We start from the raw sequence: 27,165 nt of genomic DNA, 5'->3' as shown, positions 1-27,165 counted from the left end.
GCTAGGACTTACCACAGTCAAAGCAGTGTATATACCTCAATGTAGAGGTTTTTCCCCATACTCCAAAGGTCACCCAAAGACTAAGAAGAGAGAAACCCGGAGCAAATCTACGAGAATGTTCCAGTTACAAAAGACTTCAAGTGTCTGGTACAAGAAACGAGCTCCACTCGTAGAAAGAAGCCCTGATGCTGATTTTTGGTGATGAGGATGGGGCAGACCAGTTCCAAGTGGAAGGTCTAAGTCCGAAATAAAGGAAGGCTACATCCCCCACTGAACATCCCACTTCACAGGTGACTTGTTTAGGGAACAGAAGACTTACAGCACCCACAGGTTCTGCGACAGAAGGGCAGTGCGAAAAAATTCTGAAGAGTTTTGAAGGAAAGCGTACTAAAATCAAAGTCTATTATCCTCTCGGCCTCAGACATTTGTGATACGGTTATTTATAAGAAAATGAAATCCAGGCCCTTTTATAACAAATGCTGAAATTTTTGAGAAAATTATATTATGCATGCTATGGACTGAACTGTGTGTCTCCTGTGCCCCCGATTCACAGGGTGAAGGCCTATCTCTAATATGATGGTATCTGGAGATGGGGCCTTTGGCAAGTAATCAGGTTTCAGTGGGGTTGAGGATGGGGGCCCTCATGATGTACTTAATCCCGTTGCAAGAGACACCACAGAACTTCCTTCCTCGCTTTCTCCCCTGCCGCTAGCACCTAGGAGAGTTCATTCAGGACACAGCAAGCAGGCAGCCATCTGGAACCCAAAGAGAGCACGCTCACAAGACACCAACCCTGCTGGCACCTTGATCTTAGACTTCCAGTCTCCAGAAATGTGAGTAAATTCCTGTTCTTTATAATCACCCAGTCTAGAAGATGTTGTTATGGCAGCCCAAGGTAATAAAGACAACACTTACATTTTATCAGAGCCTGAGGCCCACTACTTTTTGAGGCACTACAGAGAAGAAAGTCCTCCTGAGTTTCAGGGTTTGTCATTTCTTTCTTTCCCTGTCTTTTCTCTTGCTGGATGGGGAGCAACTGAGGACAGGAATCATGTCTTATCCCTCTGGAATATCCAAAGATACTTAGCACAAAGAAGCCCTAGTAAAGATCTGAAGAAATATTAAGGTCAAAGATAGAACTATGCAATCAAAACTTTCTCTATCATGGGGAGCAAAAATGGAGAAGTGCATAGAAATGAAAGGTATCATTTTATTTAGATTAGGTAAGGAGGACAGGTATTTTCTCTGTTCTGCCAGTTGCTTCTTTCTTGTCCTCCTCAAATGTACCTGTTACCTTTTCTTTTTATCTCCTAATGTATTATCATAGGGAAAGAAAAAAGCCAGGGAGGACAATGACTCAGATCTTATAATAATGGTAGGTTCTGGGGTACCTGGGTGGCTCAGTCGGTTAAGCACCTGCCTTTGCTCAGCCTGTGACCCTGCTCAGCCAGGAGCCTGCTTCTCCTTCTGCCCATCCCCTCGCTTGAGCACTTTCCTGTTCTCTCTTTCAGATAAATTAAAAATAAAAATAATAATAATAATAATGGTAGGTTCTAAATAATCAGAATGGTAGAGGGCTATGGTTTCAAAAAGCAAGCAAACAAACCAAAAAGCCAAAACCCAAAAAACCTAACAGACTTTGTAACAGTTCCTTTGCATTTATACAGCATTTTAATTTCTTGAAAGCTCTTTCATCTGTCTCCTGACTGTATTTAGAGCTCAACTTCCAACGAACAAGAATCTCGTTTTGTGGTATTTCTGCTTTTAATGTACTAAAACAAGAGTTTTCAGCGTGGGGGTGATTCTGCTCCCTGGGGGGCATCTGGCAATATTTTGTCACAACTGCAAGGAATGTGTGCAAGGAGTGTGCGTGCTACTGGCATCTAGCGGGCAGAAGCCAGGGCTGCTGCTACACATCCTGTAAAGCACAGGACTGCCTCTCAGCATCACAGAGCTACACAGCCCCAAATGTCAGTAGTGCCACGGCTGAGAAATGCTGTGTTAAATGAATAAAGGGAGGAGAAAGAAGGCAGGGCGGACACTTCCTTAGGAGTTTTTTTATAAACCTGAAATTCTAGAGTTATGGATGACTTGTTTCTAAATTACAGCATTGGTTTCTTGGTTCAGCAAAGTCAAAACACAGCAAAGCCTGATTTGTCTGAAAAGGGTTTGGTGGTTGAACCAGGATCCTTAACTAACTTGCTCGAGAAATGCTTTTTTCGCAAGGAGCACAAGGGGGCGTGAGAGCCCCGTATCACTGCAGTGTCCTCAGCCTTCTTACCACTCTGTCTCCAAGTCAGACAAGAGAAACACTAGTCAAGTCCGATAGTTAATGCTCCTGTCCTGCAGGACACTATCAGCTCTGAGGGCAAAAATCAGGTCTGCTTAATTGGCTTGCACAATGCCTGGCACAATAGCATGTTGTTCTCTGTTAATTATTTTCAGAGCTAAATGAAGAGAGTCTTCTGCCTTTCTTCTCTTTAGCCTTCAGAGGTTGATATGAGGAGCTGACAATCTAAACAGCAAAACGATTCCCATTTTAAAACTGAGTGCAATTCAGCTCTTTACTAAGGGGAGAAATCTACCTACTTATGTGTAAACCAAATTCACAGGTCGATGAAAATGGAGCTGTAATGTACTAGATGGCATGAAGTGTAGATTTTTTACTTCGCCCCATCTCTGCTCTCACCCACACATCTGGACTCTGTGCGTGTGTTCAAGGTGCCAAGTCAAACACTCGGAAATACGAAGCCCAGGAGGGCACAGTGGCAGATTGAAACCTGCCCTGAAATTTTAAAAGGGAATGTGTACAGGAAACTATCTACCAACCATTTTTAAGTCTTACATCTAAAACTAGGATCACTGCTGGGATCTTTTACCTATAATTATGAAGGTGCCTCCAGGGAAGTCTCTAGTAGTACAAAATGTTCAGAGACATTCTGGGAGAAAAGTCTTAGGTCAGTGGTTTTCAACCTTACATTAATTTTCCCCCAACAGACTAATGTTTTGACAGATTTTGTCTATCAAACTGCATGTCAAAAATAATATGTTCCATATGTGTGACTGCTGATCCAGATTTTATCCAAAGATCAGTAATTTTTAGAAGGTTCTTAATATTATGAAATACACAAATCACTACTGCAGTTGTGATGCTCAGAAGTGACAAAGTTAAGTAACCGTATGGACACAGAAACCCTGCTTTCTGCCACCGATCAGTAATTCTGGCCATCTCTGTGTTCAGCACACAGCAATACAACACGTGGCTTTGCCACATTACTTCATTACCAATACTGTTCCCTAAAGTTCTGAGTCATCAGCAACCAATTAGAGCTTCTGAATAGCTGAGCTGTTTTACTACACAGAGTTGATATAATTCTAGTCAGATGCCAAAACCCCAACTCCCCCCCCCCATCCCCAAACTATTAATATTCTACTTAGAAGTTTGGGAAATAAAAATACAGTAAGGACTTTATAGACTCCAGGTTTATAGGAAACACCATTTGGGACCTATGGTCCTAAGGGATTTTACAAAAAAATATTTCATTCTAGCATATTGTGTATTTGAGTCTACACATAACTCATGTGGAAGCTTACTTGAATAGCTTAGAAGTAGCCAATATAGTTCAATTAGAAAAAATCAAAATTACTTTTCAAGAGTTTTGAATATCACAGAACTTTAGAGCTGAAAAAAGACTTGGGGATCATTTAATCTAACCCCATCACTTTTTAAAAAAGATTTTACTTATTTATTTATTGAGAGAGAGAGAGAGGGCACAAGCAGGCAGAGGGAGGAGCAGGTTCCCTGCTGAGCAAGGAGCCCCATGCAGGGGTCAATTCCAGGACCCTGGGATCATGACCTGAGCCAAAGGCAGCCGCTTAACTGACTGAGCCACCCACGTGTCCCGTCATCACTTTTTTGTTTTAAGATTTTATTTATTTATTTGAGAGAAAAAGGGAGAAAGCAGGGAGAGTAGTAGGAGGAGAGGGATAAGCAGACTCCCTGATGAGTGTGGAGCCCGATGCAGAGCTCGAGCCCATGACCTTGAGATCACTGTCTGAGCTGAAATCAAAAGTTGGATGCCCAGGGCACCTGTGTGGCTCAGTTGTTAAGCGTCTGCCTTTGGCTCAGGTCATGACCCTGGGATCCTGGGATCAAGCCCCGCATCAGGCTCTCTGCTCAGCGGGAAGCCTGCTTCTCTTTCTTGCACTCCCCCTGCTTGTGTTCCCTCTCTCACGGTCTCTCTCTGTCAAACAAATAAATAAAATCTTAAAAAAAAAAGAGTTGGATGCCCAATCCACTGAGCCATACAGGTGCCCGTAACTCCATCACCTTTCACACACAAAAGTAACCTCTTTCGACGTTAAATATCTTTAAACCACTTGGAGCCATAAAGCCCGGTTTTCCCAATTTAGAGCTTATTACACTATTCCCCCAAGCTTTCCGGTGATCCATACATATTACCTTAGTATATATAATAGCTATAGATAAATATAAATAATCATATATTAACTATTCCAACAGATTTCAAATGTGTTTAGCTATAACCCACAGTAAGAAATACGTTTTCATTTATTTTTTTTTTTTTAAATTACATTTTTTTAAAAGATTTTATTTATTTATTTGACAGAGAGAGATCACAAGTAGGCAGAGAGGCAGGCAGAGAGAGAGGAGGAAGCAGGCTCCCCGCTGAGCAGAGAGCCCGATGCGAGACTCGATCCCAGGACCCTGAGATCATGACCTGAGCCGAAGGCAGCGGCTCAACCCACTGAGCCACCCAGGCGCCCCTACGTTTTCAATTATGATCCAGTGCCCACTCACACACAACTGAACAAATTTTATGAAACAAAATTTATCTTTACTACATAATGCAATACACTTCCACTAAATTGGTATCATGGCCCAATAATGGGTATGTTTCCACAGTCTGAAAAACAACCACCGCACGTGTTTGGCACCTTCTGTGTGAACTTCTGCCTTGGTTATATAGTCTTACATCATTCTCTAGCTGGTTTCACAGGAGGCAGCACTGCTTACCCCCCTGCCCCAGACAAGGCTGTCCGTGCAAAAGCAAGTCTCAGAGCAGATGATCCATAAAGACTTGCTGAAGGACACTTAATGCATCACTGCTTTAGGCTGTTGAAAACATCATCCAGTATTTTGGATGGCAGTGGCAAGAAGAAAAAAAAAAACCTTGACAAAACTCCATTCTTTCACTCTCTTCCTCTCTAAACCCTTTCTGCTGGACATGGAGAAGGTACTTGGTTGGGGGTGGGGAAGCAATGGCAATGGGCAAAACATTCTGATGAGAACTGCTATTTCTTTTTCTCTTATCTCGGGGGGTTTAAGATCTAAGTGAGGAAGTAACACATTCCTAGATATAACTAGAAAGGGCTTTCAAGAAGCAATCAGTAACGAATGTCATTCAGGAGTTTCTCAAGATTCCTCACAAAACCAAATGTGGCAGGGATCATGTTGGCCACTAGAGGAACTGAATATTCTCTTCCTTTTGGTTTCTTCTGGAATCTGTGCGAGTTCTTTCCTTTTGTCATGTGCCTCCGTGGCTCGACCGAGACAGCAGAAAGAAGATGATGTGAAACTTACCTCCACGAATTCTCACTTGCTAACAATTATCCGATTCATTCTTTAATTCTACACTTGCTGAGTGCCAACTATGTACCAATAAAGATGCCTTAGGTCTTGCGAGATACAGTGGAGGGTGGGCAAGCCAGACCTGGCCTGCCTTTATGAATGGTTACAATCTGGAGTAGAATGTGTAAAAGAAACCTCTGTATTCTTTTTGTCACATTAATCCATTCCTTCTAACCATTTCTAATGCTGAAAATGACAGACTTGTAAAAATTCAGACTTACTCTTGGGTGCTGATAGAATTCAGAGTAGGGGATGTCAGTACAACTCACTGACAACCTGAACAAATTCTTTGTGATGGAAAAGACTGTACAAGGACTCACACACCTTGAAATACACAGTTCCCTTCTCTTTGACAATGGCAGCCTGCTCCAATTTTTCTTTGGTGTCCATCTCCCAGGATTCTTTGGCCTGTTGTGTAAATTTGTAACAACGGTTAGATGAACAGAGAAGGAAAGAGCATCAGCTAATGGCTGTAAGAACACACAGCGGCTTCTTCTAGGATACCCACACCTCAAAATGCACTGGCTTTTAAAACTGGGTGCCACTGCCCACTCACTGCTAGGCTAGAACTCACCTTCTACAATGACCAAGCTGCAGTCTGGCCCATGGTGCCCAAGAAGGAAGAGCAGGCAAAAGCACAGTAAGGAACCTAAGCCATTGTGTGCTGTTAAAGAGCGCATCTTTGGAGTTATGAGGTGAGGACACACAACAAAACCCAACGTCCCTCATCTCCCTCCCACAGACTTCCCTAGCAAACTGCCATTACAATTTTAGCACGTTGTTTCTCTCAAGCCTCAGTGTTTCAAACTCTAAAATGGGAACACTACTGTAGTCAAGTCACAGGCGTATATTCACAAACAATTTTTTAAATGCCAGGCCAGGTCATTGTCTCTCCACTGGAACAGCTAAAGCTTCCAAATTGTGTCAACTTGCAGATGGATATCTGGGGGATTTCAAGCAAAACATAGATGTAGAAATATTTCCAGGGATTTCTTGACCATTTGCTATTTCGTATCATGTGTATTATCACTCTCCACCATTAGAGATAGGAATCCAGAGCCACGTGCACTTTCAGTACGAATAGCTGGATTTAAAGGGAGTGGCAAGAGTCAACAGAACAATCTGGGATCCTTTAGGGGAAATGACAGTGGCTGGGTCAGTGCTACTACTACAGGAATTATGAAACTTGAGTGGGTAACCGTACAATTCTCTCTATTCAAGAAACAATTAGTGATGTATTCCTGCTGCCACCCATCCCACCAAGTGAATAATGAGAGTTACCAGTCTTTCTGGCAACCCTGTGTTGCTTCTGACAATTTAGTTCTATTAATTTAAAATCTGGTAATAAGGGCCCTCAGCATTTTTTATATGGAGTTTTGTTTCTATGGGGTATAAGTGTGTTATTAATACTATGAGGCAGAGAATTAAAATGTTGCTTCCAACTACATCACACTTTCACATGGTTTCAAATATACACGGTTTCAAATATCCTGGAGCCACGTTCTCGGAGCAGGGAGCGCGTGGGGGCTCCTTACAGCACACAACAGTGAGAATGCACCACGGTAAAGAAGCATCCTCTGGGCTGTGGATGGGAGGGGGCTGTGGCGGCTTACTTGATTAAAATGGAAATGGGAAAGCCAAGGTCGAAATAACCATATGCTAAAGATTATTTTCTCTCTCTTTAATAATAAAAACCATCGTGCTATGGAGGCAGCTTTGGAGGATCAGAGCTGAGCTGGCAGGCCTTCAGGAGAGGCACCCGGACAATACGTGGTGGTCATGACAACAGCATAATATGGTTGTTTGGGGGAACATGGAGTGTGAGGGGTATGATCAGGAACGTCACTGTTGGGGGAAAATCCCAAAGCAGTCCTCCCCTGACTTTCCTGGCCCAAAGTTCCAGCCCCACAGGACAATGATTTCCTTACTAAGTCTAATAGAATATAAACAGTCACATTTCCAGTCCACAGCTTAACGTATAGAACACCGAGGTAGCGCTACAGGCCTACAGAATGCAGTTCTTAGAAGCTCTCTGGGGAGAGCGGGGCCTCGGATTTGCAGAGGGTACTTTGCTGGCCGTGATGGTATGCCTAAGCACAGGCATTCGCTCTGTGTGTATCTGGTAAAACTGCTGCTCGGAGCCTCCAGAGGTAGGCCTGAGACAAACACGCTCCAGGAGGGCTGCTGCTTCTGGAACCCAAAGCAACTGACAAACTCTCTCGTTTTTAGACTTGGACAGGTAGGAAAAGGCAAGGCTGGAGGGTCAGCAGGTTTGTCTCTTGTGTCTCTTGTCACAGAGCCTGATGGTCCACAATGCCTTGCATTTTGGATAACTTCCTTTCCACGACTCCGAGAAGGGTACAATCCATTCAGCTTCGGAAAACTGCACCCCACTCCCCCAAGGAGCTGCTTGGCAGAACGTGAACCTTTTTGTCTTCAACCCAGGAAAAAAAGTACAGAAAGAACAAGTCTAGGAACAAATAAGGGAACAAGTCTTGGATTCTACCCAAAAAAGTTAAAAAAAAAAAAAAAAAGGCTGACACGTAGGAACAAAATAAGAACACTGAGCTCCTTAGCTGTGTATCGGCTGTGCAGTATCAGTTCTCCCAGACTCTGGGAGCAGTGTCAAAGGCAAGAGACAAACTTCGTCACAAAAAGCACAAAATACGAATAAATACCATCTATCCACACCACTAATAATAATGTAAGATAGTCGTTTCTGGGAAGTGGACGGAGAAGAAATCTACCATGATTTAGAGAAGTTGGTTATTTTCTCACCTTTTCGAAGCTCTTAAGTGTCACTTCATACATAAGCTCAGCATTAGGTTCAATGCCAAATTTCGGCTTCCCTGCCTCTCCAAAACCGTATCTGAAATGGAGAGTAAGAAAACAAAACTTTAAAAGAACTGATGTATTTCCAGGCACTTCCTCTGGTGTTCTGAGGCATCACGTTAGCACAGAGCTCTCATCTGCACTCTACACACATTGGGGACCGTGAAGACAAACCAGCTGTGGGTCAGAAGGTACAGTGTAGTATCCCTGCTGGCTTTTGAAGGAACAGGCTAGATTTCGTTTTCTTTTCTCCTTCATCATCACATGTAATGTTAACACCTGTACACCTTGGGAAAGCTTGTTTGAGGGGATTTTAAGATTTTATTTATTTGACAGAGAGATCACAAGTAGGCAGAGAGGCAGGCAGAGAGAGAGGGGAAAGCAGGCTCCCCATTGAGTAGAGAGCCCGATGCAGGGCTTGATCCCACGACACCAGGATCAGGACCTGAGCCAAAGGCAGAGGCTTTAACACACTGAGCCACCCAGGCGCCCCTTGAGGGGATTCTAAATGTCACTGTCTTTTCCTCTGCTTTATGTAATATCTAGTTCTTTTTATAAAATAGCCATTGTTTGGTTATCAGGGCTTTCCCTCGAAGCTTTATCAGCAGGACAGAGAAAAAAGACACTGTGATTGTTACAATGCTATTTATTAGCAGCTATGTTATAAGACGCTTTTAACTTTACAGACCAGCCCTAGCAAAGCTCTAACCCCCATCAAGAGAAACACTCTCAGAGCTCCGCAGCTATCGTGCCGTAAACACGACGCCTGGGAGCCAAAATGTACTGAAGAAAATGACTGAGGGTCTATAAACTGTTTTTCTATTTTCTTTCAGATCACCAAAAGACTTTAGAAAAACCCAAAGCATTCAAGAAGCATACATCTCCTAGAATGGAAGTTCTGGTGGTGATTGGTCTGTCTGGTCCAATGGATTCCCAGCGTTCAGTACAATGCCCAGCATATTTTAGAAATGTTCACTGGAATATATTCTGTTCCCGTATGTTTCAAGGCCAAACTACTCTTGAACACATGGAATGGTACTGCAAGATAACTTAGTAAACACCCACTTTTCAGGGCTGAAGGATGCCCAAACCCAGTGGCTGCTAATACCTCCCTTTCTCTGGGGCAAAACGACTAGAAGGGGGTAGACTCCTATCCTGCTGCTTATACCACTTTCTTTACCCCCTGCCTGAATTTTTCAGGAAGAAAGTGCTTACTCACCTCCACTATTACAAAAGAAAATAAAAGGTGGAGCCAGAGAGAGGCACAGAGACACAAAGAGAGTTGGTAGGAATGTGGTAGTTTTAATAGCAGGGCAAAGGGTATCTTCAGCAAAGAAATCAAAGAGGACATAATTACCAGTGGCCAATTTTAGGCAGTCATGACTAGTTTTGTACTTCGAGCTCTTAGACCTATGTAGCTCCTATTTGCTTTCTACCATCTGGTAAATAACAGAACATTCCTTAACTGCTAGGAACTAGGTAGACAGGTGAGTCTTTGCTGATCATGTTTACCGACAGCATGTGGCATTTGGAACCTTGTGCTCAACAGGTACAAACTCAACAGACGGTATGACACTTGCCTTAGGCCAGTGACTCTCGACACGGGTGATTTAAATCCACCCCCCCAACAGGGACATTTGGTAATATCTAGACATTTGGGGTTTGCTAGAACTACCGGGGGGCTACCAGCATGTAGTGGGTAGAACATCCTACAACATGCAGAACAGCCCCCACAACCAAGAAAGATCTGGCCCAAAATATTGACAGTGCTGAGGATAAGACAAGCTGCTTAGAGGAACTCATGAATCAAAGTCCCATGGCTAGGGGCGGGGGAGGTGGGGGGCTTCACATGAAGGACTCTGAGATCACTTATGTAGAGTATACCATCCTGGGGAGGCGTAAGCCCACGCCAAACTCTTTTGAGAGCATCTAGTCTGACTTCCAGGTTATACAGAAAGCTGTCTGACTTATGCTAGATGGGCCTGGGCACCGAAGGACCCGGGGCTCACAAATTCATCTGACTGAGAGACAGAACACCACAAATGGAAATCTAGGACTTAACCCAAAGATACAAAGCTACAGTAACAGAAAGAATCTGGTAGTAATGTTCTTGAATTAACAGTTGCCTGCAGACAGCAGAGACACAAAATGTGACTATTAATGACCATTAAAGCTTTTATGTGCATACAAGAAGTATTTGTACCACAACTGCTTACTGACTGCTTCATTTTTACAGATGAAGAAACTGAGGCTCAGAGAGTAGCGCTTCCGGAGAGTCACACGAAGTGGCAGCAGCAGAGCCAGGATTTAAATTCAGGCTCTCTGTGTCCCTGGAAAACTGTTTATTTTTTAACCTGCACTGCCTCATAACTAAGCACTATGTCTCTTGGCAGCCCGTGTTTTAGTCTGGGGTTGGTGCAGGACAGAAACATAAGGAAAGGGAGGGAAAAAAATTTTAACTAGCCATACCTTACCTGAAATGAATACAATATAAAAGTATTGAACAATATTAAACACAATATAAAAGATGCTGTTTGCTGAGAAGGAAAAAAAATGGTTTTGTGGATGTGTTTTAGGAATTGATTGTGAAAACATCCCACCAAATAGTCTGTCAGAGTCGCAGAGGTGTGTCCTGAACATCATCTAGAGAACGAAATGCAGATGACACAAGAGAACTATAGAGCATGAGTCTGTGGTAGCCACACTCACGGCGACACTGGGATGCAGTTTTCTGTGGTGTGTGGGGATCTGAGCAACACAAGCAAGCCCACAGCGGGCACTCACAGCTGCCTGTCATGGGGACGGCCTGCCTGTCTGGACAGCATTCCGCCGGGTGCGTCCGGCCGGCCACACACTGCTTTTATGACTGAAAAGATTGGAAAAATCCACTGTATGTTAAAACGGGGTTTCCTTTTTCTTGTGGTCTGAGGGGCAAAGTGGAATAGAAAAATCGTCACCACAGTAGCAATCACAGCGAATACACCGAGAGTTTCTAGGTGTCAGGCACGCTGCAGAGTTCTTCACATGCATTAATTACCTCATTCAGACCTTCACAACTTTATGTTCGTAGATCTTATTATCCCCATTTTATGGAAGGAGAAGCTGAGGCTGAGGAGAGTTAAGTGACTTGCCCAAGCAGACACAGCTGGTAAGGTACAGAGCGGGGTGGGGGGTGCTAACCATTAATGACACAACAAACAATTTAAGTGTGCAAGGAGCTATTCGCCTGGATGTATGTAAGGATGATTTCTGTATCTCTTTGCCATTAAACTTAAGACAGCTGCCTCCCACGCTGTCTTGTTAGCTGGCTCAAAATATATTGAACTGATTCATATAATCTACGCTTGCATGTACGCAGAATTATCTATCCTCAAGGAGCTTAAATCAGCAAGCACACAGGGAACATAAATACCACTCTCTTCATATGAGTCTGGAACTACAATTTTAGAAAGCTACATTAAAAATAATTAGCTATTACCTGGATATGGAGGAGACAGCCTTCTCTGTGCTCTGAGTAAAAAACAGTTCCTTCTAGAATGAGAGAAATAAGTTCACCTGACGTGAACTACAACTATAGGGTAAATGTAAATAAAACACACTAAAACAGGAATATAGTTGTGGAAAACGGATGACAGAGAAAAAAGCATGAAATAAAAGGTGCCTCCATGAAGGCTGTATAACGGGTCAAGGTGTAGAGCATTTGCAGGCTTGGCCAAACCCTCACTTGGGAAATAGAATTAGGGCTAGAGTATGAGGGCAACGAGGAATATGCTACTGGATTACTCCTGAGGCTCCACAAAGACAAGCAACTGTACAAAAGGCCAACTGTACCTACTGGTGAGTGCAGGCCATCCGGATCCTCAAGAACTCAGAATCCTAGGGGCTGAAATCCAAGCAGCCAGAGAGGGAGGAGACTGCAGATAAGCAGATGCGCTTTCATGCAAACAGAATCAAAACACCCTGGTTTCTCTCAAGGGTCTATTTCTCAAGATAGAAGGGTTAGATTCATGGTATAATTTTAGGTCTAAAAATAATACCAAACATGTTTTCACAAGAGAGCTGTTGGTGTCTGATAGTTCTAAGCTGGGAAGTGCTAATGGATATCCTTATGATGGGAAAAATTTAGGCAAAAATGAGTCATCTCCGCTGCCTTTAGATCCAGGAAGAACACTTTTTTTTTTTTTTCAGGGACTCTGTATAAGAACAGGTGGCACAAATTCAAGTGGTAATAAATCATCCAAGTGCTTCTACTTCCAACCCTCACATGTTTTACTGCCTCCCATCTAATTTAGAGAAAAGAAAGGAGAGAGGCAGGAGAATCATGTGAGATGGCCAATAGCTTCCTGTCTTGGCAATATGGCAGGCAAAACAAATAAGCAGCAAAACTTGCCTATCAGTCCTCTCTTTGACACACAACAGTCAAGTAATCAGGCTCGCAGATCTTTGTGATATTATATGGCCCATTAATTCACTCCATGACTAACTGATTTAATTGTTTCCACTATTAGCATTAACTTCATTGAAAACTCTAAAACGCTGATTGAAAAAACAAGTATATAAATATTCTTTGTTTTTACTGAAGTACAGCGGAGTACAATGGTATATCAGTTTCAGGTGTACAGCATAGTGATGTGACAATTCTACATGTTATATTAGGCTTGCCATGATAAATTCAGTTACCTATTATCATATAATATTAGCACAATATTATTTACTATATTCCCTGTGCTATATATTTCATCCCTGTGACTTATTTTATAACCTTAAGTTTGTACATCTTAATTCCCCCTTCGCCTTGTGCTCAACAGGTACCCCCCACCCCCAAATCCTCTGGCAACCACGAGTTTGTTCTATTTATGATTCTGTTTCTGTTTTGTTTGTTCATTTGGTTTGTTTTTTGTTTTTTTTTTTAGAGTCCACATATAACTGAAATCATATGGTATTTTTCTCAGTCTGGCTTCTCTCACTTAAGCATAATGCCTTCTATGTCCATCCATGTTGTCACAAATATAAAATACTGATGAAAGAAATTGAAGAGGACACAAACGGAAAAGATATACCATGCTTATGGATTGGAAGTATTAGTATTATTAAAATATCCATACTGGCCAAAGCAGTCTACAGATTCAATGCAATCTCTATCAAGATATCAATAGTATTTTGGGGCACCTGGGTGGCTCAGCTGTTTTCAGCTCAGGTCATGGTCCCAGGGTCTTGGGACTGAGCCCCACATCAGGCTCTCTGCTCAGCAGGGAGCCTGCTTCCTCCTCTCTCTTTGCTTACTTGTGATCTCTGTTTGTCAAATAAATAAAATCTTAAAAAAAAAAAAAAGATATCAATAATATTTTTTACAGAACTAGAATAATCCTAAAATTTATAAGGAACCACACAAGACCCTGCATAGTCAAAGCAATCTTGAGAAAAAAGAACAAAGGTGAAGGTATCACACTCCCAGACTTTAAGATAGACTACAAAACTGCAGTAATACTGGCACAAAATAGATCAATGTAACAAGATAGAGAGCCCAGAAATAATCCACATTTATTTGGTCAATTGATCTGTGCCAAAAGGGGCAAGACTATATGGCAGAGAAAAGACGGTCTCTTCAGTAAATGGTGTGGGGAAAACTGAAGAACTATACGCAAAAGAATGAAAGTAGACCTCCTTCTTATACTACACACACACTAAATCCCTGTCCTTTAGATAACTTCACTGTGTACTGAGCTGGTATGCTGCTTACCGTGGTCCAAGATATAAAATACATTGTTCTTCCCGTTGCATTTTCTCCAGGGCTTTGTCAATTCCAATTGGAATGTCATGGTCTTCTCCTTCCCCAACAATGAATACCACATCTCTGCAATCAAACATCCTTCCATCACAGCGGCCTTCTAGGTGAACTGAGGGCGAGGAGACAGGTCAGTCAGTAATGCTGCTCCACAGGTCTGGCTAATTTAGAGAAGTGAAAAATGATTATTTCCCCTTTCTCATTTCATCTAGAGACACATGGGGTATGTCCTATTGACACTTTACCTACCCAGTCTGAAAATTTAAGAGCAATCCTATTTCTCAGTTTAAACTTGTAATTACCAACAACTCTATCAATAAGATAGTTCAGGGCGGGGGTGGGGTGGGGAGGGCACCTGGGTGGCTCAGTTGGTTATGTGGCCAACTCTTGATTTCAATTCAGGTCATGCTCTCGGGGTCCTGGGATAGAGCACGGTGTAAGGCTCCCTGCTCAGCAGTGGGGAGTCCGCTTGAGGAGTCCCTCTCGCCCTCCCCCTCTGCCCCCCATCATCTCTATATAAAATAAATAAATAAATCTTGAAAAAAAAAAAAGATAACTTAGGGGATAATAAAGCAGAACACAGGTTTTTTTTTTTTTTTTTTTAAAGATTTTATTTATTTATTTGACAGAGAGAGATCACAAGCAGGCAGAGAGGCAGGCAGAGAGAGAGGAGGAAGCAGGCTCCCTGCTGAGCAGAGAGCCCGATGCGGGGCTCGATCCCAGGACTCTGAGATCATGACCTGAGCCGAAGGCAGCGGCTTAACCCACTGAGCCACCCAGGCGCCACAGAACACAGGTTTAATTTAAACCTACTACATGACAGAAATTTCCTCACCTATAACACAGGATCAAGAAATGCTAGAATATTTAATAGATAATTATCAAGGTGCAACGAACTTAGTATCAAGTATATAATGACGTAAACATTTGTAACTACATTTTGACTTCAGATGCTTGGGGGAAAAAAAAAACAAATGACTATTTCCCCAAAATAAACAAAAGTTAACTGAATAAAGCAGCTCATTTTTCTTTCTTAAGTTTTAATCTCATTCACAAATATATTTGAGTAAAAACAGAAAACTCAAAGCCAGCATCACCAATAACTGTATCATAACTATAAGCCTTAGTGGAGTGATAACTGTAAAGTGTGAAGGAATCACCAGTCTACTGTAACTTCACAAATCAAATTATTTAACAACTCTTCTGAAACGTTAAGAGGTCACTTTCTTGGGGCCTAATTTCCTGTTCCACTTAGACTCACTCACCTCATTCCCACGGTGATTTCCTATCAGATAAAAAGCTTTTGTTTCAAGACAAAATAGGAAGAATGCATATAGATATGTATTTTTTCTTGATCCATTACTTTTTTTTCTAGGATAAGCAACTCTCTGAATCTTTCCAACTACTTTTCATATGAAGGACATTCATTCTCTTCCACTTGGGTCTTTGACTCAGTAAGAAAAGATGGATGGCTCACCCAATAGCACAGCAGTCACCAAGCAATGTAATAACTGGTCTTTTCCTAAGAAAATTCTTTATTCTAAACTCTGTAATGGCCTAGATTCAAATGTAACAATTTCCTAAAATTCTTCTTTTCTAACACCAGTTTCTCTAACTTTAACTTGCTTTAGAAAGACTAAAAATTACTCATTCTGTTATACTTGTTTCATGAGACAATTATTAGTTTCCAAACACAAATTCAATTCCAACTTACTCTACTTTTGAATTACATGATCTCAAAGGTCTTCTGAAGCTCTACAATTCTATGATACTATGACCCAGTGATACAGTTCTGATACAGGCCAGAAACCAGCTTCAAAGCCAATTCCTGCAGTTAATTATTTGATCAGATTACCTTTAAGCCAAGCCTGAAAAATTCGAGAAACCCTGAAAAGCAAATGGTAGTGGTATAGTTGTCAAGAGCCACAATGTCACATGGACATTTATGCTTTAAAGCTCTCTATCTTGGGGTGCCTGGGTGGCTCAGTGGGTTAAGCATCTGCCTTCGGCTCAGGTCATGATCCTAGGATCCTGGGATTGAGCCCCACATCGGGCTCTCTGCTCAGCGGGGAGCCTGCTTCTCTCTCTCCCTCTGCCTGCCGCTCTGCCTTTCTCTCTCACACTCTGTCAAATAAATAAAATCTTAAAAATAAATAAATAAAGTTCTCTATCCTTTTCTGATTTACTAGGATAAGACCATCCTGATGTGCTTCCAACAAAGACATAGGATGGAGTCCAAGAAACTTGGACCAAATTAGAGAGAGGTGTGACTTTCCAAACAAGGGCAAGAAATACACTGGCTCTCAGGGTGGAGTTGATATACAGGAATTTTGCTCCATGTCCCACAGTCATAAAAGTAGATGATCCTCTCTATTACAATCACTCTTGGAATGTTCTAGATCATATAAAACTCAATCAATTGATAGCACATTGAAAATTCTTTTGTACTGGAAAACAGTCTCAAAATAAATTCAGCTTTATTTTCAGATACATCTAGAGAGCTTCTGCAGGGTGTCTAAGGCTTAAGATATTTTTACTTAAAGAAATAAAAACTGATGTTGCTAAAGGAATTCAAAGTCCTGAGAAGTTTATGCTCTTACATATTTTAAAATCTTCCCAAGAAATTTGATGTAGACTAATGTGATGATACTTTTCATGAAAAAAAAAATTGCTGAGCAAAGTGAGTTTCAGCTCATGAATTGAGGAATAGTCTCAAGTCTTGAGACTTATTATCCTATTATATCACAACTCAGTTGACAGATTTTTCTGTCTGAGGTTTATTGTTAGAAATGTCTTCCTCCCCAAAGGAGAGTACATTTCGTCGGGGAGGAAACTATCAGTACATTCATTGTGGTTTTTGGTTGATCAAGTTTGAATGTGTTTTCAAAACAGGAAATCCAGAGACTCTGCAAAGGATTCCTGCCTGTGTGTCAGTTTCCTAGGCTAGTTTTCAGCTTGATGCATGTACTTGATGTTAAAATTATATAAATAATTTTAGAAGTTCTCTTTACGTGGGACAACCCATATTAGGGGAAAAAAAAGACTGGCTACTAATAAATGTGTTGGGAAAGATAAGTGAAGTAAGCAAGCAAAAAAAGATTTCAAATTACAAGGAAGGTAAGGAAACTATAATGAAAGCAAGACAATAAAAGATAATAAATGACAGAACCAATTTTTATGGCTACCTTATAGGAAAATAAAAATCCTCAATAATTCTCATATTTAGTACCTTTTATATGGACTAATCTTTTTTTTTTTTTTTTTGTAAATACAACTCTTTTAAGTTGGACCTGAACACTACCTACACTGCCATCAAATCTTCAACTGATACATACACGCATACGCACACACACATACCAGTTCATATGTACAAAGAAAACCACAGCCTTTTCAAATCTGGAATGTCAGTGTGAGAGAAGGTGTCACAGGCTCAAGGAGTATATAACCCACTGGTTCTTTACATCTACAAGTAGCAAAGGCTATCTCTCTGTTAACTGATTTCTAAACTAGGAACACTGGTGTGACAAGTTCTGCAAGACTGCTGACAAGAACTCACACACCACCCTGGAGCCACAGAAATGCCACCGACTGCCACAGCAGGGGCCCCCTTCATGGTGACAGATCAAACATGCCTGGCTCCTCCAGGTCCAATGCTTGGGTTTTGTTTTTGTTTTTTTGAATTGTCTCAACAACTGATACAAAAGAAAACCGTGGCAGCTCTGGCTAGGAAGACCTGTGGTTGCTTTTGACCTTGCATCTCTTAGTACAAATACTCACTTAATAAATATTTAATAATAACCATCATGACTCACTGGGACCTCAGCCTCTAGGGCTCAGGAGGTCTGTTGCTAATTCCAACCAGCATGATTTACGGGAAGTAAATGATCTATGACGTGTCCAAAGAGAATAAAAGTACATACAGGATGCTTCTACTTAGGGCTTTTTCGGTAGAGAGGAAAAAAAAAAAGACACAAAAAGGAACATTTTCTCTTGACTTAAAGTCCATGGAACTTGGAGGAGGGAGGTCCTCCAAACCCCATGAAGTCAAACCAAATGAAATTACCCGAGCTTTGCTGAGCAATCCGAGTGTAACCACATCAAGTAAGCCGGGTCTGCTGCAAAACATCACTTAAACTGGAGCTCTGACTTATTGTTCTCTTACTGCCCTAGAGCAATTTTGTTTTGAAGAGCACAGAACACTCTGTTCTGAATGTGGCTGGCACATGAACTCGATGTGCTGACAGCAATTTGTACTCCGATTAAAATAGGGGGGAAAAGGAGAGTGTACTGCAGTAACAAAAACTGGAATGCGAGAACCCAAAAACTAGACTTTGTATTTTAGGAAGCAAAACTGAGAAGGAGGCTCCATAACCTAAAAAAAAAAATGTGCCGTAAATGCTCCAGCCTAAAGACGTTAGCTCTGGTGAGTGTCTGTTTTCCCCTTTTCTAATTATAGTAGCTGGTGTCTGATAGCTTTGCACTCGTTCCCAAAACAATTACTGGGTCATGGGGATCTGAATGGGAATGTTGTAATGGCATTACTACTAGACAAGACCAGTCATCTGGCCAGAGAAAACCAGGTTGTGACAGGTTACTCCCACATGGCAAGGGTTTTTTCTGCTGCCTAGTTCATGCCAAATGAGTTTCTCTCTGCCTGCCTAATAGAGCAGAACATCCAAGAGATAGTGGATTCTTAATGACCCCCTGAAAAGGCAAATAAGGAAACAGAGATGGAGTTCTAAATGAGGAGAGGCATATTAATCACTGATTAGAAGAGAAACTGCAAGCATGGTGGTCAGATTTCCCCCAAACTGCCTTCCTCCTCCTCTGCACCACTTTCTACTGTGCAAGATGACTAAACACCACCGTGCGATCGCTGACAGAACTGAGGGGCAACGGCTAACTGCAGGCAGGCAGATAACCCAGCTACCTAACTAGAAGAATTCATGCACATGGATGAGAGGTGATAGATCTTAGTCTAAATAGGGACCATACACACAGCAACAAATCCTACATGAACACAAATCTGCACCATTCCTGTCTTTACACGGGGAGAGCACTTTAGTCAGACCTGGATTCCAATCCCATTCTGCCACTTAACAGTTGTGGCTTTGGGCAAGATCATCTAAATTATGTGAAGCTCAGTTTCTCCATCCACAAAATAGAGAAAAAAATACTAGCTAACTAATAATTGCAGAGAGGACTAAATCAGGGCCCGAATGAAAGCTGTTAGCCCAACACCTGGCATTTGTTCATTTTTTTTTTTTTTTTTTTGCATTCGTTCATTCTTATGTCAGGGTACCTACTATATGAAGACATTGTGATACACAGAGGTGAACTCAATGGAAGTTGGCTATGATTATTTTTCTGCAATCAGAGGTAAATTATACCGGATTAAACATGTTTTTGAACTTCTGCTCGAGAAGCCACTTAATGGCTCCACAGAGAGGGCTGTCGCAATATGAATAAAACTCAAAGTTCGTAGACAAAGACAATGTCTTCCCCTTCTTTTGTACCTTACAGTGCCTAACACACAGTTCAAGGCCAGATAGTAAATATTTATTTAACAATTAGTTTGAAAACAGGGCCTAAAGGAAAATGGTAGTGATTTTCACTTACTTCTGGGAATTTTCCTTTTTGAATACTAGTCAGTACTCCTATTTTTAATAAATTCCAAGAGCTATTTAAATTTTTTACTGATATGGAGCTTCTGTATTTTAATACTATTTTAAAATAAATGATCCATTGGCTGGATTTTTTAAATTAACAAAAAAGACTATTTTCTACTAAGATTTTACTCTACCTGAAGACTTGAAGCTGCCTTTTTTACAAGGAGCTACATAAATTCAAGATATTTGAAAGAATAAACAGTGTCCATTTTAGACCAAGTGCCACACTACTTTATTTTGTGAAAACATATAATAAAGTGGTTTCAAGAATTTGCTGTCTCTCACTGGACCAAATTTACCAGGACATTCACAAATACTTAAAAAGCATATGAAAAACAAAACCAAAGAAACCTCATAGCTCTATCAGGTCTCAACATGGGCATAAATGAAATCATTCCTCTATTTTCCATTTTTGGTACCACTTGGTTTTTGATACTTACCTATTTATTGAGAGAAAGAGAGAGGGAACATGTGAGAGAGGGAGGATGGTGATGGAAAGGGAGAGGCGGAGAGTGAATCTCAAGCAGGCTCCATGACCAGTGTGAGCCTGATGCAGGGTTCGATCATACCACCCTGAGATCATGACCTGAGCCAAAATTAGGACATTTAACGGACTGAGCCACCGGGGTGCCCCAAGAAATTAATTTTTGGCAATTTTGCCTCCCCCTCCATTTCCCATCTGCATGGCATTTTGTTGAAATGACCCAGAACCTAGTTCCAGACTGTTAAACTACTATTACTTGTATCATAGTTTTGCCATTTCAGGATCTGTCAAGTTAAATGCATCCAACTTTACTGACATGTTATGGAAATTACTTTTTTGCTCACTAATGTTGCTTATGCCTTGAAGCCTTCACTTCTTGGCTTTATTTTTTTTGTGGTATTTTAGTATATTCTACAGTTGTTTTTTTTGTTTTTTTCAAAAAGGGCATGAGTCTGCATATTCCAAAAAGTTAATTTTGTTCTTCCACTTAAAGGAATTGACTGAGTATACAACTCTAGGCTCAAAATACTCATAGTCGCAATGCTCAAAGCATTGCCATGTAGTGTTTAGTATCATGAGTAAGTCTGATGTCATTGTGATTCTTACTGCTTTGCATAGAGCTTGTTCCTCCGTGGAAAAGCTCAAAATTTTCTTCTAAGCTGTGGATTAAGAAATTTTATCAGAATGTTTATCAGAATCTTTACTGCTGTAGGCCCCTCTCAACTGGCACTTTAGGCTCTTAAGCCTCTTCTGTCTTTAGGAAATTTTCTTCTATCACGTTTGATTGGATTCAATTGGTCTATCTTTGATTTTTTCATCCCTATCTTCTTTCTTCCACCTTCCATATCTTGGATTTTCTGAAGATGGTAATAAGTATTGTATTTTTAAAAGATTTTTAATTTATTTGAGAGAGAGAGAGAGCACATGTGTTTGCATGGGGTGAGGGAGGAGCAGGGGGAGAGGGATGAATAGATCTCTGTGCTGAATGCTGAGCCCAATATGGTGCTTGATTCCAGAACCCTGAGATCATGACTTAAGCTGAAATCAACAGTTCGGCGCTTAACTGACTGAGCCACCCAGTAATATTATTACCCCAGTAATAATAAATATTTTAAAAGTTCTCTTCTATTTCTTCTTAGTCTATCTTGGAGCTTCTTTTTCTCATGGGTACTTGCTGACATTTCTTTGTTATCTAGTCATATTATAAAGGATGGATTCAAAAAGATCAAATGATTGTTGATATCTGGCACTGGTTTCCAGTTTTTCTAAGCAGTCGGATACATTTCCATGGTAGTCTTTCCCCCAAAGGGGTGGGCTGATTATGGGAAACTAGGGGTGGGGGTTCCAGAAACATTTATGAAGTATTTACTATGAGCTGAGCACGATGCGCCCATGAAGGCTGGGGAAACCTTTCCCCAGTTGTGATATACGAAAAGGTCTTATTTCAGGAATAAAACACTTGAGCCTCTTTACTGTTGCACAGAGCTATTTCACATTCCTTCCCCTTCAAATCTGCTTTATAAGTTCAAGCCATTCAATATGTCCTCATTCTCTAGTCCAACTCCTAATACAGGGAGTCTTTTGAGGCAGAGATCCCTATTTTATTTTAGAAATCTGGCCTTACTGACTTTAGCCCAGGAGCAAAGACACAGCTAGACCCTAGAGTAATTCTCAATCCTTGGTTGCAAATTAGAATCACCTAGGGAGTTTAAAAATGTGTGCCTGGAGTTCCAGCCTATGAGATTTAAGATTCTTATTTAGCTGGTCTGGGCATCAGGATTTTAAAAGCTCCCCAGGTAATTCTAAATTCAGCCAAAGTTGAATACTGCTACTAAAGTTTACTACCCCAGCTTTTCCATATTGTTTTATAAGAAACCTGATGATTGCCCCATAGCCTGCTTTCGCTCCCTTGCACCAGCTGACTATGAGCTTGGAGTTCTGCCCAAGTTTGTTGAGAAGAATGGTATGTACCTCTGCAGAGATCTTCTCTACACCTGTTTTGAGTTGGGTTTCCTAAGTCTAGTTTCCAACCATCCAATTTTATCTACTTTATTCCAGAAATTCTTCATAATTCCTGATCCACTTCTTGTATTCTATTTTCCAGCACAATTTTGGATTTCTTACTCTTTCTTAAAAATCATTCTCCAAACCCCTTGCCCATCTCTTAGGAATTCAGTGGAATCTGGGTAGGGAAAGGACGTGAGAAGGAAGGGTATTCCAGTAAACTGAATTCTGCAGGTGGTTCTGCTGAAATGTTCATATTTGAAAACAGTGATGACTGTCTGCATTTTTTGCATTCAAATGAGGTTGAAGGCAGTGTGAAGCGAGAGAGCCACAAACAGCCAGCATTTTGATATATCTACTTGAAGTACTGAAATTAACAAATCTAAAAAAAAAAAAAAAAAAAAAGTGACCCAACAGGGATCTTGGGGAAGGAGTGTTAGCTATTTAGAGCCTTATGTCAGATTTCTAAGAAAGCAAAACTTAAAGGTAACCATGTAGCTACTGTTGGCAACTAAAGTATGATGACTAAAGTATCAGTCTTCATCCCACTGTCAAACAGACTACCTTAGAACACCGACTTTCTTTTTTTAATGGACAAAGAACAAGATTGAAGAAAAATGACAAGATGGTCATCTTAATTGACATAAGAAAAACACACTGGAACAGAATCTAAAAATTGATCTGCAATTATTAGGATCCTGACAGAGAGGGTAAAAATTTTTTTGAGGGGTATCTAGGCGGTTCAATTAGGCGTCTGCCTTCAGCTCAGGTCATGATCCCAGGGTCCTGGGATCCAGTCTCGTGTTGGGCTCCCTGCTCCGTGGTGCTTCACACCCTTTCCTTCTGCCCCTCCTCCTGCTTGAGTTCTCTCTCTCTCTCTCAAATAAATAAGATCTTTAAAAAATTCTTTGAGGAAGAATAAATCCTGTCAACGAACATAAGTTCTCTCCCCTTCCACATACAAAATAATTAAAAGGAAGCAAAAGTTCGTAATTCAATAAAAGCCTTTTGATTCAGTCCATAACTTTATTCTTCAAAACCCAAACAAACGACAATCCTGGAGAAATAGGATTTAGGTACAATTAGTATTAAGAAGCTATAAAATTAATTTGAAGACTGTTGTTAACAACAAAGGCAAATTAGTCAGGGGTTCTAGGTCAACTCTGGGAGAGTCAAAAGAATTTGGTGATGAATTGGATATAGGATATAAGATAAAGAGGAGTCAAGGATTTCCTTCCTTAAATCTACTTTCAGGAAGCAAAATAAATTATATAAGCAGAATATAGGGTAGAAAAAGAAATTAAATGTCCTGTATTAGGCAACTTTCTTTATTTAACTGTCAAAATAACCTGTGTGAGTATAAAGATTATCATTCCTGTTTTACAGATGACAAATCTGGATGCCCAAGGTAGTCAAGTAACTTGTCTAAAGTCCTAAGAATATCAAGTAGTGATTCCAAAACTCAGAATTCAAGTCCATCACTTCCAAAACTTGTGTGTCCCTCCCCAACTATTCACTGTCCCTTTTCACAGAAGTGACAGGCACTCTTAACTCTTGTGTGTCTATAATGATATATGATGGATCATCACTGTCTCCTGTTCCCTTCACTGCAGAACTGGTTTTAGTTCTGGGATGTCTTCCTGGCCTTGAATCTAAATGTATAGGTGATGCTATCAGAAATGGCAAACTGGTAAAGACGGAGAAGCCTTTCCCAGAACAAGGTGATTGTGGTTTCAGACAGAGTCAACCTTCTGTCTTCCTCCCACACACGGCAAACTTGTTTCAAAGAGGGAAAGCAGGACACCTTACCCTTGACAGTGAAAATACATTTTTATATAACTGATTTGTTCCAGAAAACCAAAAAGGGCTTTTGGGAGAAAAAGTAAAAATAAACCATTTACTCTAAAATTTCCCAGGAAAGTACAATCCTAACAAGATGAGAGACAAAAATCAGTCATAACCCTGTCTTAAGATATTTGGAAATAGAAAAAGTAAAATGAGATAAAGAATTAATCAAATATTTCTAAAATCCATTTATAGTAATGTTAAGGGAAGGGATATAAGAGGGAAAAAACCCAGATATTAGCTCATTTTTGCAGAAGAAATACAAGAAGTATAAACCAGGAATTGTGACTAGTGGTCAAAGGAGGTAGGTAGGAAGGAAGGTAGAAATAATGGGAAAATGAGAACAAGTTAGTAGAGATGAGGGGGGAAAACATTTCTGTGTATATCTTATTGTATAGTTTAGAATCATGGGGGATGCCTGGGTGGCTCAGTTGGTTAAGCAGCGGCCATCGGCTCAGGTCATGATCCCAGCGTCCTGGGATTGAGTCCCACATGGGGCTCCTTGCTCGGCCCGCTTCTCCCTCTGTCTCCATCTGCCAGTGCGTGCTCTCTCTCTCTCTCTCTCTCTCTGACAAATAAATAAGTAAATAAATAAAATCTTAAAAAAAAAAATCATGGTAATGTTTCATCTACCCCAAACATAAATAAATAGTTAACATCAACCAGTGTGTGCTGGACACAAACATAACAAATGAACATAACTGCATTATAGAGGAATAGCATGACCACACTGGAGGGAGTGAGGAAAAGGAACTATTGGAAGTTGGAAAGCAGTGTTTTCAAATGTAAGCTTGAAGGCTCATGACTAAAGGAACTATGCACAAGTATTTCCTATATTTAGAAAGTTTGTTTTTCACAGGGTGTGGGTTAGCAATTTTAAAACTACTTTCTGTATAAACTACAATTAAATAAATATATTGTGGATAATGAGAGTGAGGTTTCTCACTGTTGGAGAAAGCAGTTTTAAATAAGCAAAGGGAGGTGAGAATGAACCAGTGGTATTGGACTGGAACTCTGAGTGTTAGTATGTACTCATAGTTTGTAATATATATACAGATTGAGAAAGAATACCTGTAGTTGGTTATAGATGCATATTGAGGCACATACATTTCCTAGCTCTGTCTGCTTAAGAGGTTCTAGAAGCAGTAACATTCCATAGTGTGAGTATACCTAGCACCAGGATCTTGGTTTCTAAATACCCTTCTCTAATAAATCAGAGCTCCTCAGCGAATCAGCTAATTCCAGCCCCGGGGCAAGGAAGTTACAAAATGAGCCTAGAGCATCTTGTACCAAAAGTAAGGAAATACTAGGGCACTGGGTGGCTCAGCTGGTTAAGCGTCCAACTGTTGTTTTCAGCTAGGGTCACGGTCTTGAGGTGATGAGACTGAGCCCTGGGTCGGGCTCTGCATTTAGCATGGAGTCTGCTTGGGATTCTCTCCCTCTGTTTGTTCTCTCTAAAACAATTAAGTAATATTGCTTTTAAAAAGATTTTATTTATTTACTTGAGAGAGAGAAAACAAGCAGGGGAGAGGCAGAGGGAGATGGAGAAGCAGACTCCCTGTTGAGCAGGAAGCCTGACATGGGGCTCAATCCCAGGACCCGGAGATTGTGACCTCAGCTGAAGGCAGAGACTTAACCATCTGAACCATCTAGGCACCTTATAAATAAAATCTTAAAAAAAAAAAAAAAAAAGGAAGTGCTTAAAAATCAAGGTACATTGAAAAGAATCTTCTAATGGCCAAACCTGGGACAATTTGAGCAACAAATAAGAATAGCAATGAATAATAACCTACAGAATAAAATAAATTCCCATGAGTCCACACTATTGAAAATAACTGAATAAACAGGGGAGGAGAGGCAGCTCTTCCTTATAGCAGAATTCCAATTAAACTGTAGAAGAACAATGGAAGTAGAAAAATTACCACTGGAAAGTACTACAGTAATAACTGCTGCATACAAAAATTATTCATGGACGTTAAAATCAGCACGTGAAGATATGATATAAAAAACCTCCGCATGGTCTCCTAGTAGTTCTCTGCCAGTGAGATACTTAGTAAGGCAAAAATAGGAACTTTACAAAGAAGAAACATGGCAGACCCCACTTTAACCAAGGGACCTAAGTTAGTATCATCACTAACATGTACCCCATGATAATGAAGAACTGAGAAGGGCACAACATCACTTATATGGTATTTTTCAAAACAATGTGTAACTTCAATCTAATCAGACAAACCCAAACTGAAGTATATTCTGTATCAGCCAGTTGTCTTCAAAAGTGTTAAAGTCATGAAAATCACAGAAAGACTTACCAACTGTCACACACTGGAGAGGCTAAATACAGGGACTATTAGAGGGACTAACTACTATTAGAGGGACTAAATACAGTAATAATGGTGGATCCTGAATCTGACCATGGACCAGAAAAAGGACATCGGCGTGGGAACTGATGAAATTCACATAAGATCTGCAGAACAGTTAATAGTATTGCATCAAGGTTAATTTCCTGACTTTGATAGATGTACCGTGGCAAGGGAAGATGTGAACATTAGGGGAAGCTGGGTGAAGCATATAGGAGATATTCTCTGTACTAGTTTCACAGTTTGTCTGTAAGTTGAAAATTATTTTAAAATGGAAAGCTAAAAATAAAGACTCCCACTCAAAATACTACTAAAAGCAAGATCTGATTGAATTTAGCCTGCCCCAAAGTTAACTCTGCAGTGGTGGCTTTGTGGCATTGTCAATAATCAGGAAAATTTTTCCTTTTATTTTGCCAAAAACCTCCAGTTTAAAAATATTCATTATAAATTGTTGAATTTGGGGAGTTTCTATATCATACGGGGAAAAATCTCTATTGTTGTATATGTTTGAAAATTTTCATAATAAAAAATTAAAATAT

General features: G+C 40.6%; 1 protein-coding gene across 8 annotated transcripts in view; it reads right to left on the bottom strand.

Annotated features, from left to right (window-relative positions):
• FKBP5 (FKBP prolyl isomerase 5) overlaps window positions 1–27,165 on the bottom strand; it is a 114,917-nt gene that overhangs the window by 7,398 nt on the left and 80,354 nt on the right. For 6 of the 8 annotated variants that reach the window (XM_032340514.1, XM_032340513.1, XM_032340512.1 and 3 more), the window contains 3 exons: window positions 14,223–14,379; window positions 8,429–8,519; window positions 5,975–6,058 (listed from right to left, as the gene is read on the bottom strand). In XM_032340514.1, the coding sequence (XP_032196405.1) occupies window positions 5,975–6,058; window positions 8,429–8,519; window positions 14,223–14,379 (332 nt within the window). Of the gene's footprint in view, window positions 1–915; window positions 1,037–5,974; window positions 6,059–8,428; window positions 8,520–14,222; window positions 14,380–27,165 lie in introns of all 8 variants that reach the window. The other 2 variants (XM_032340518.1, XM_032340517.1) reach the window with 2 other exon arrangements.

The sequence above is a fragment of the Mustela erminea genome, chromosome 4, assembly GCF_009829155.1.
Source record: "Mustela erminea isolate mMusErm1 chromosome 4, mMusErm1.Pri, whole genome shotgun sequence".
NCBI lineage: Eukaryota > Metazoa > Chordata > Mammalia > Carnivora > Mustelidae > Mustela > Mustela erminea.
The sequence above is the reverse complement of the archived record's forward strand: the minus strand, read 5'-3'. Positions and strand labels throughout refer to the sequence as shown.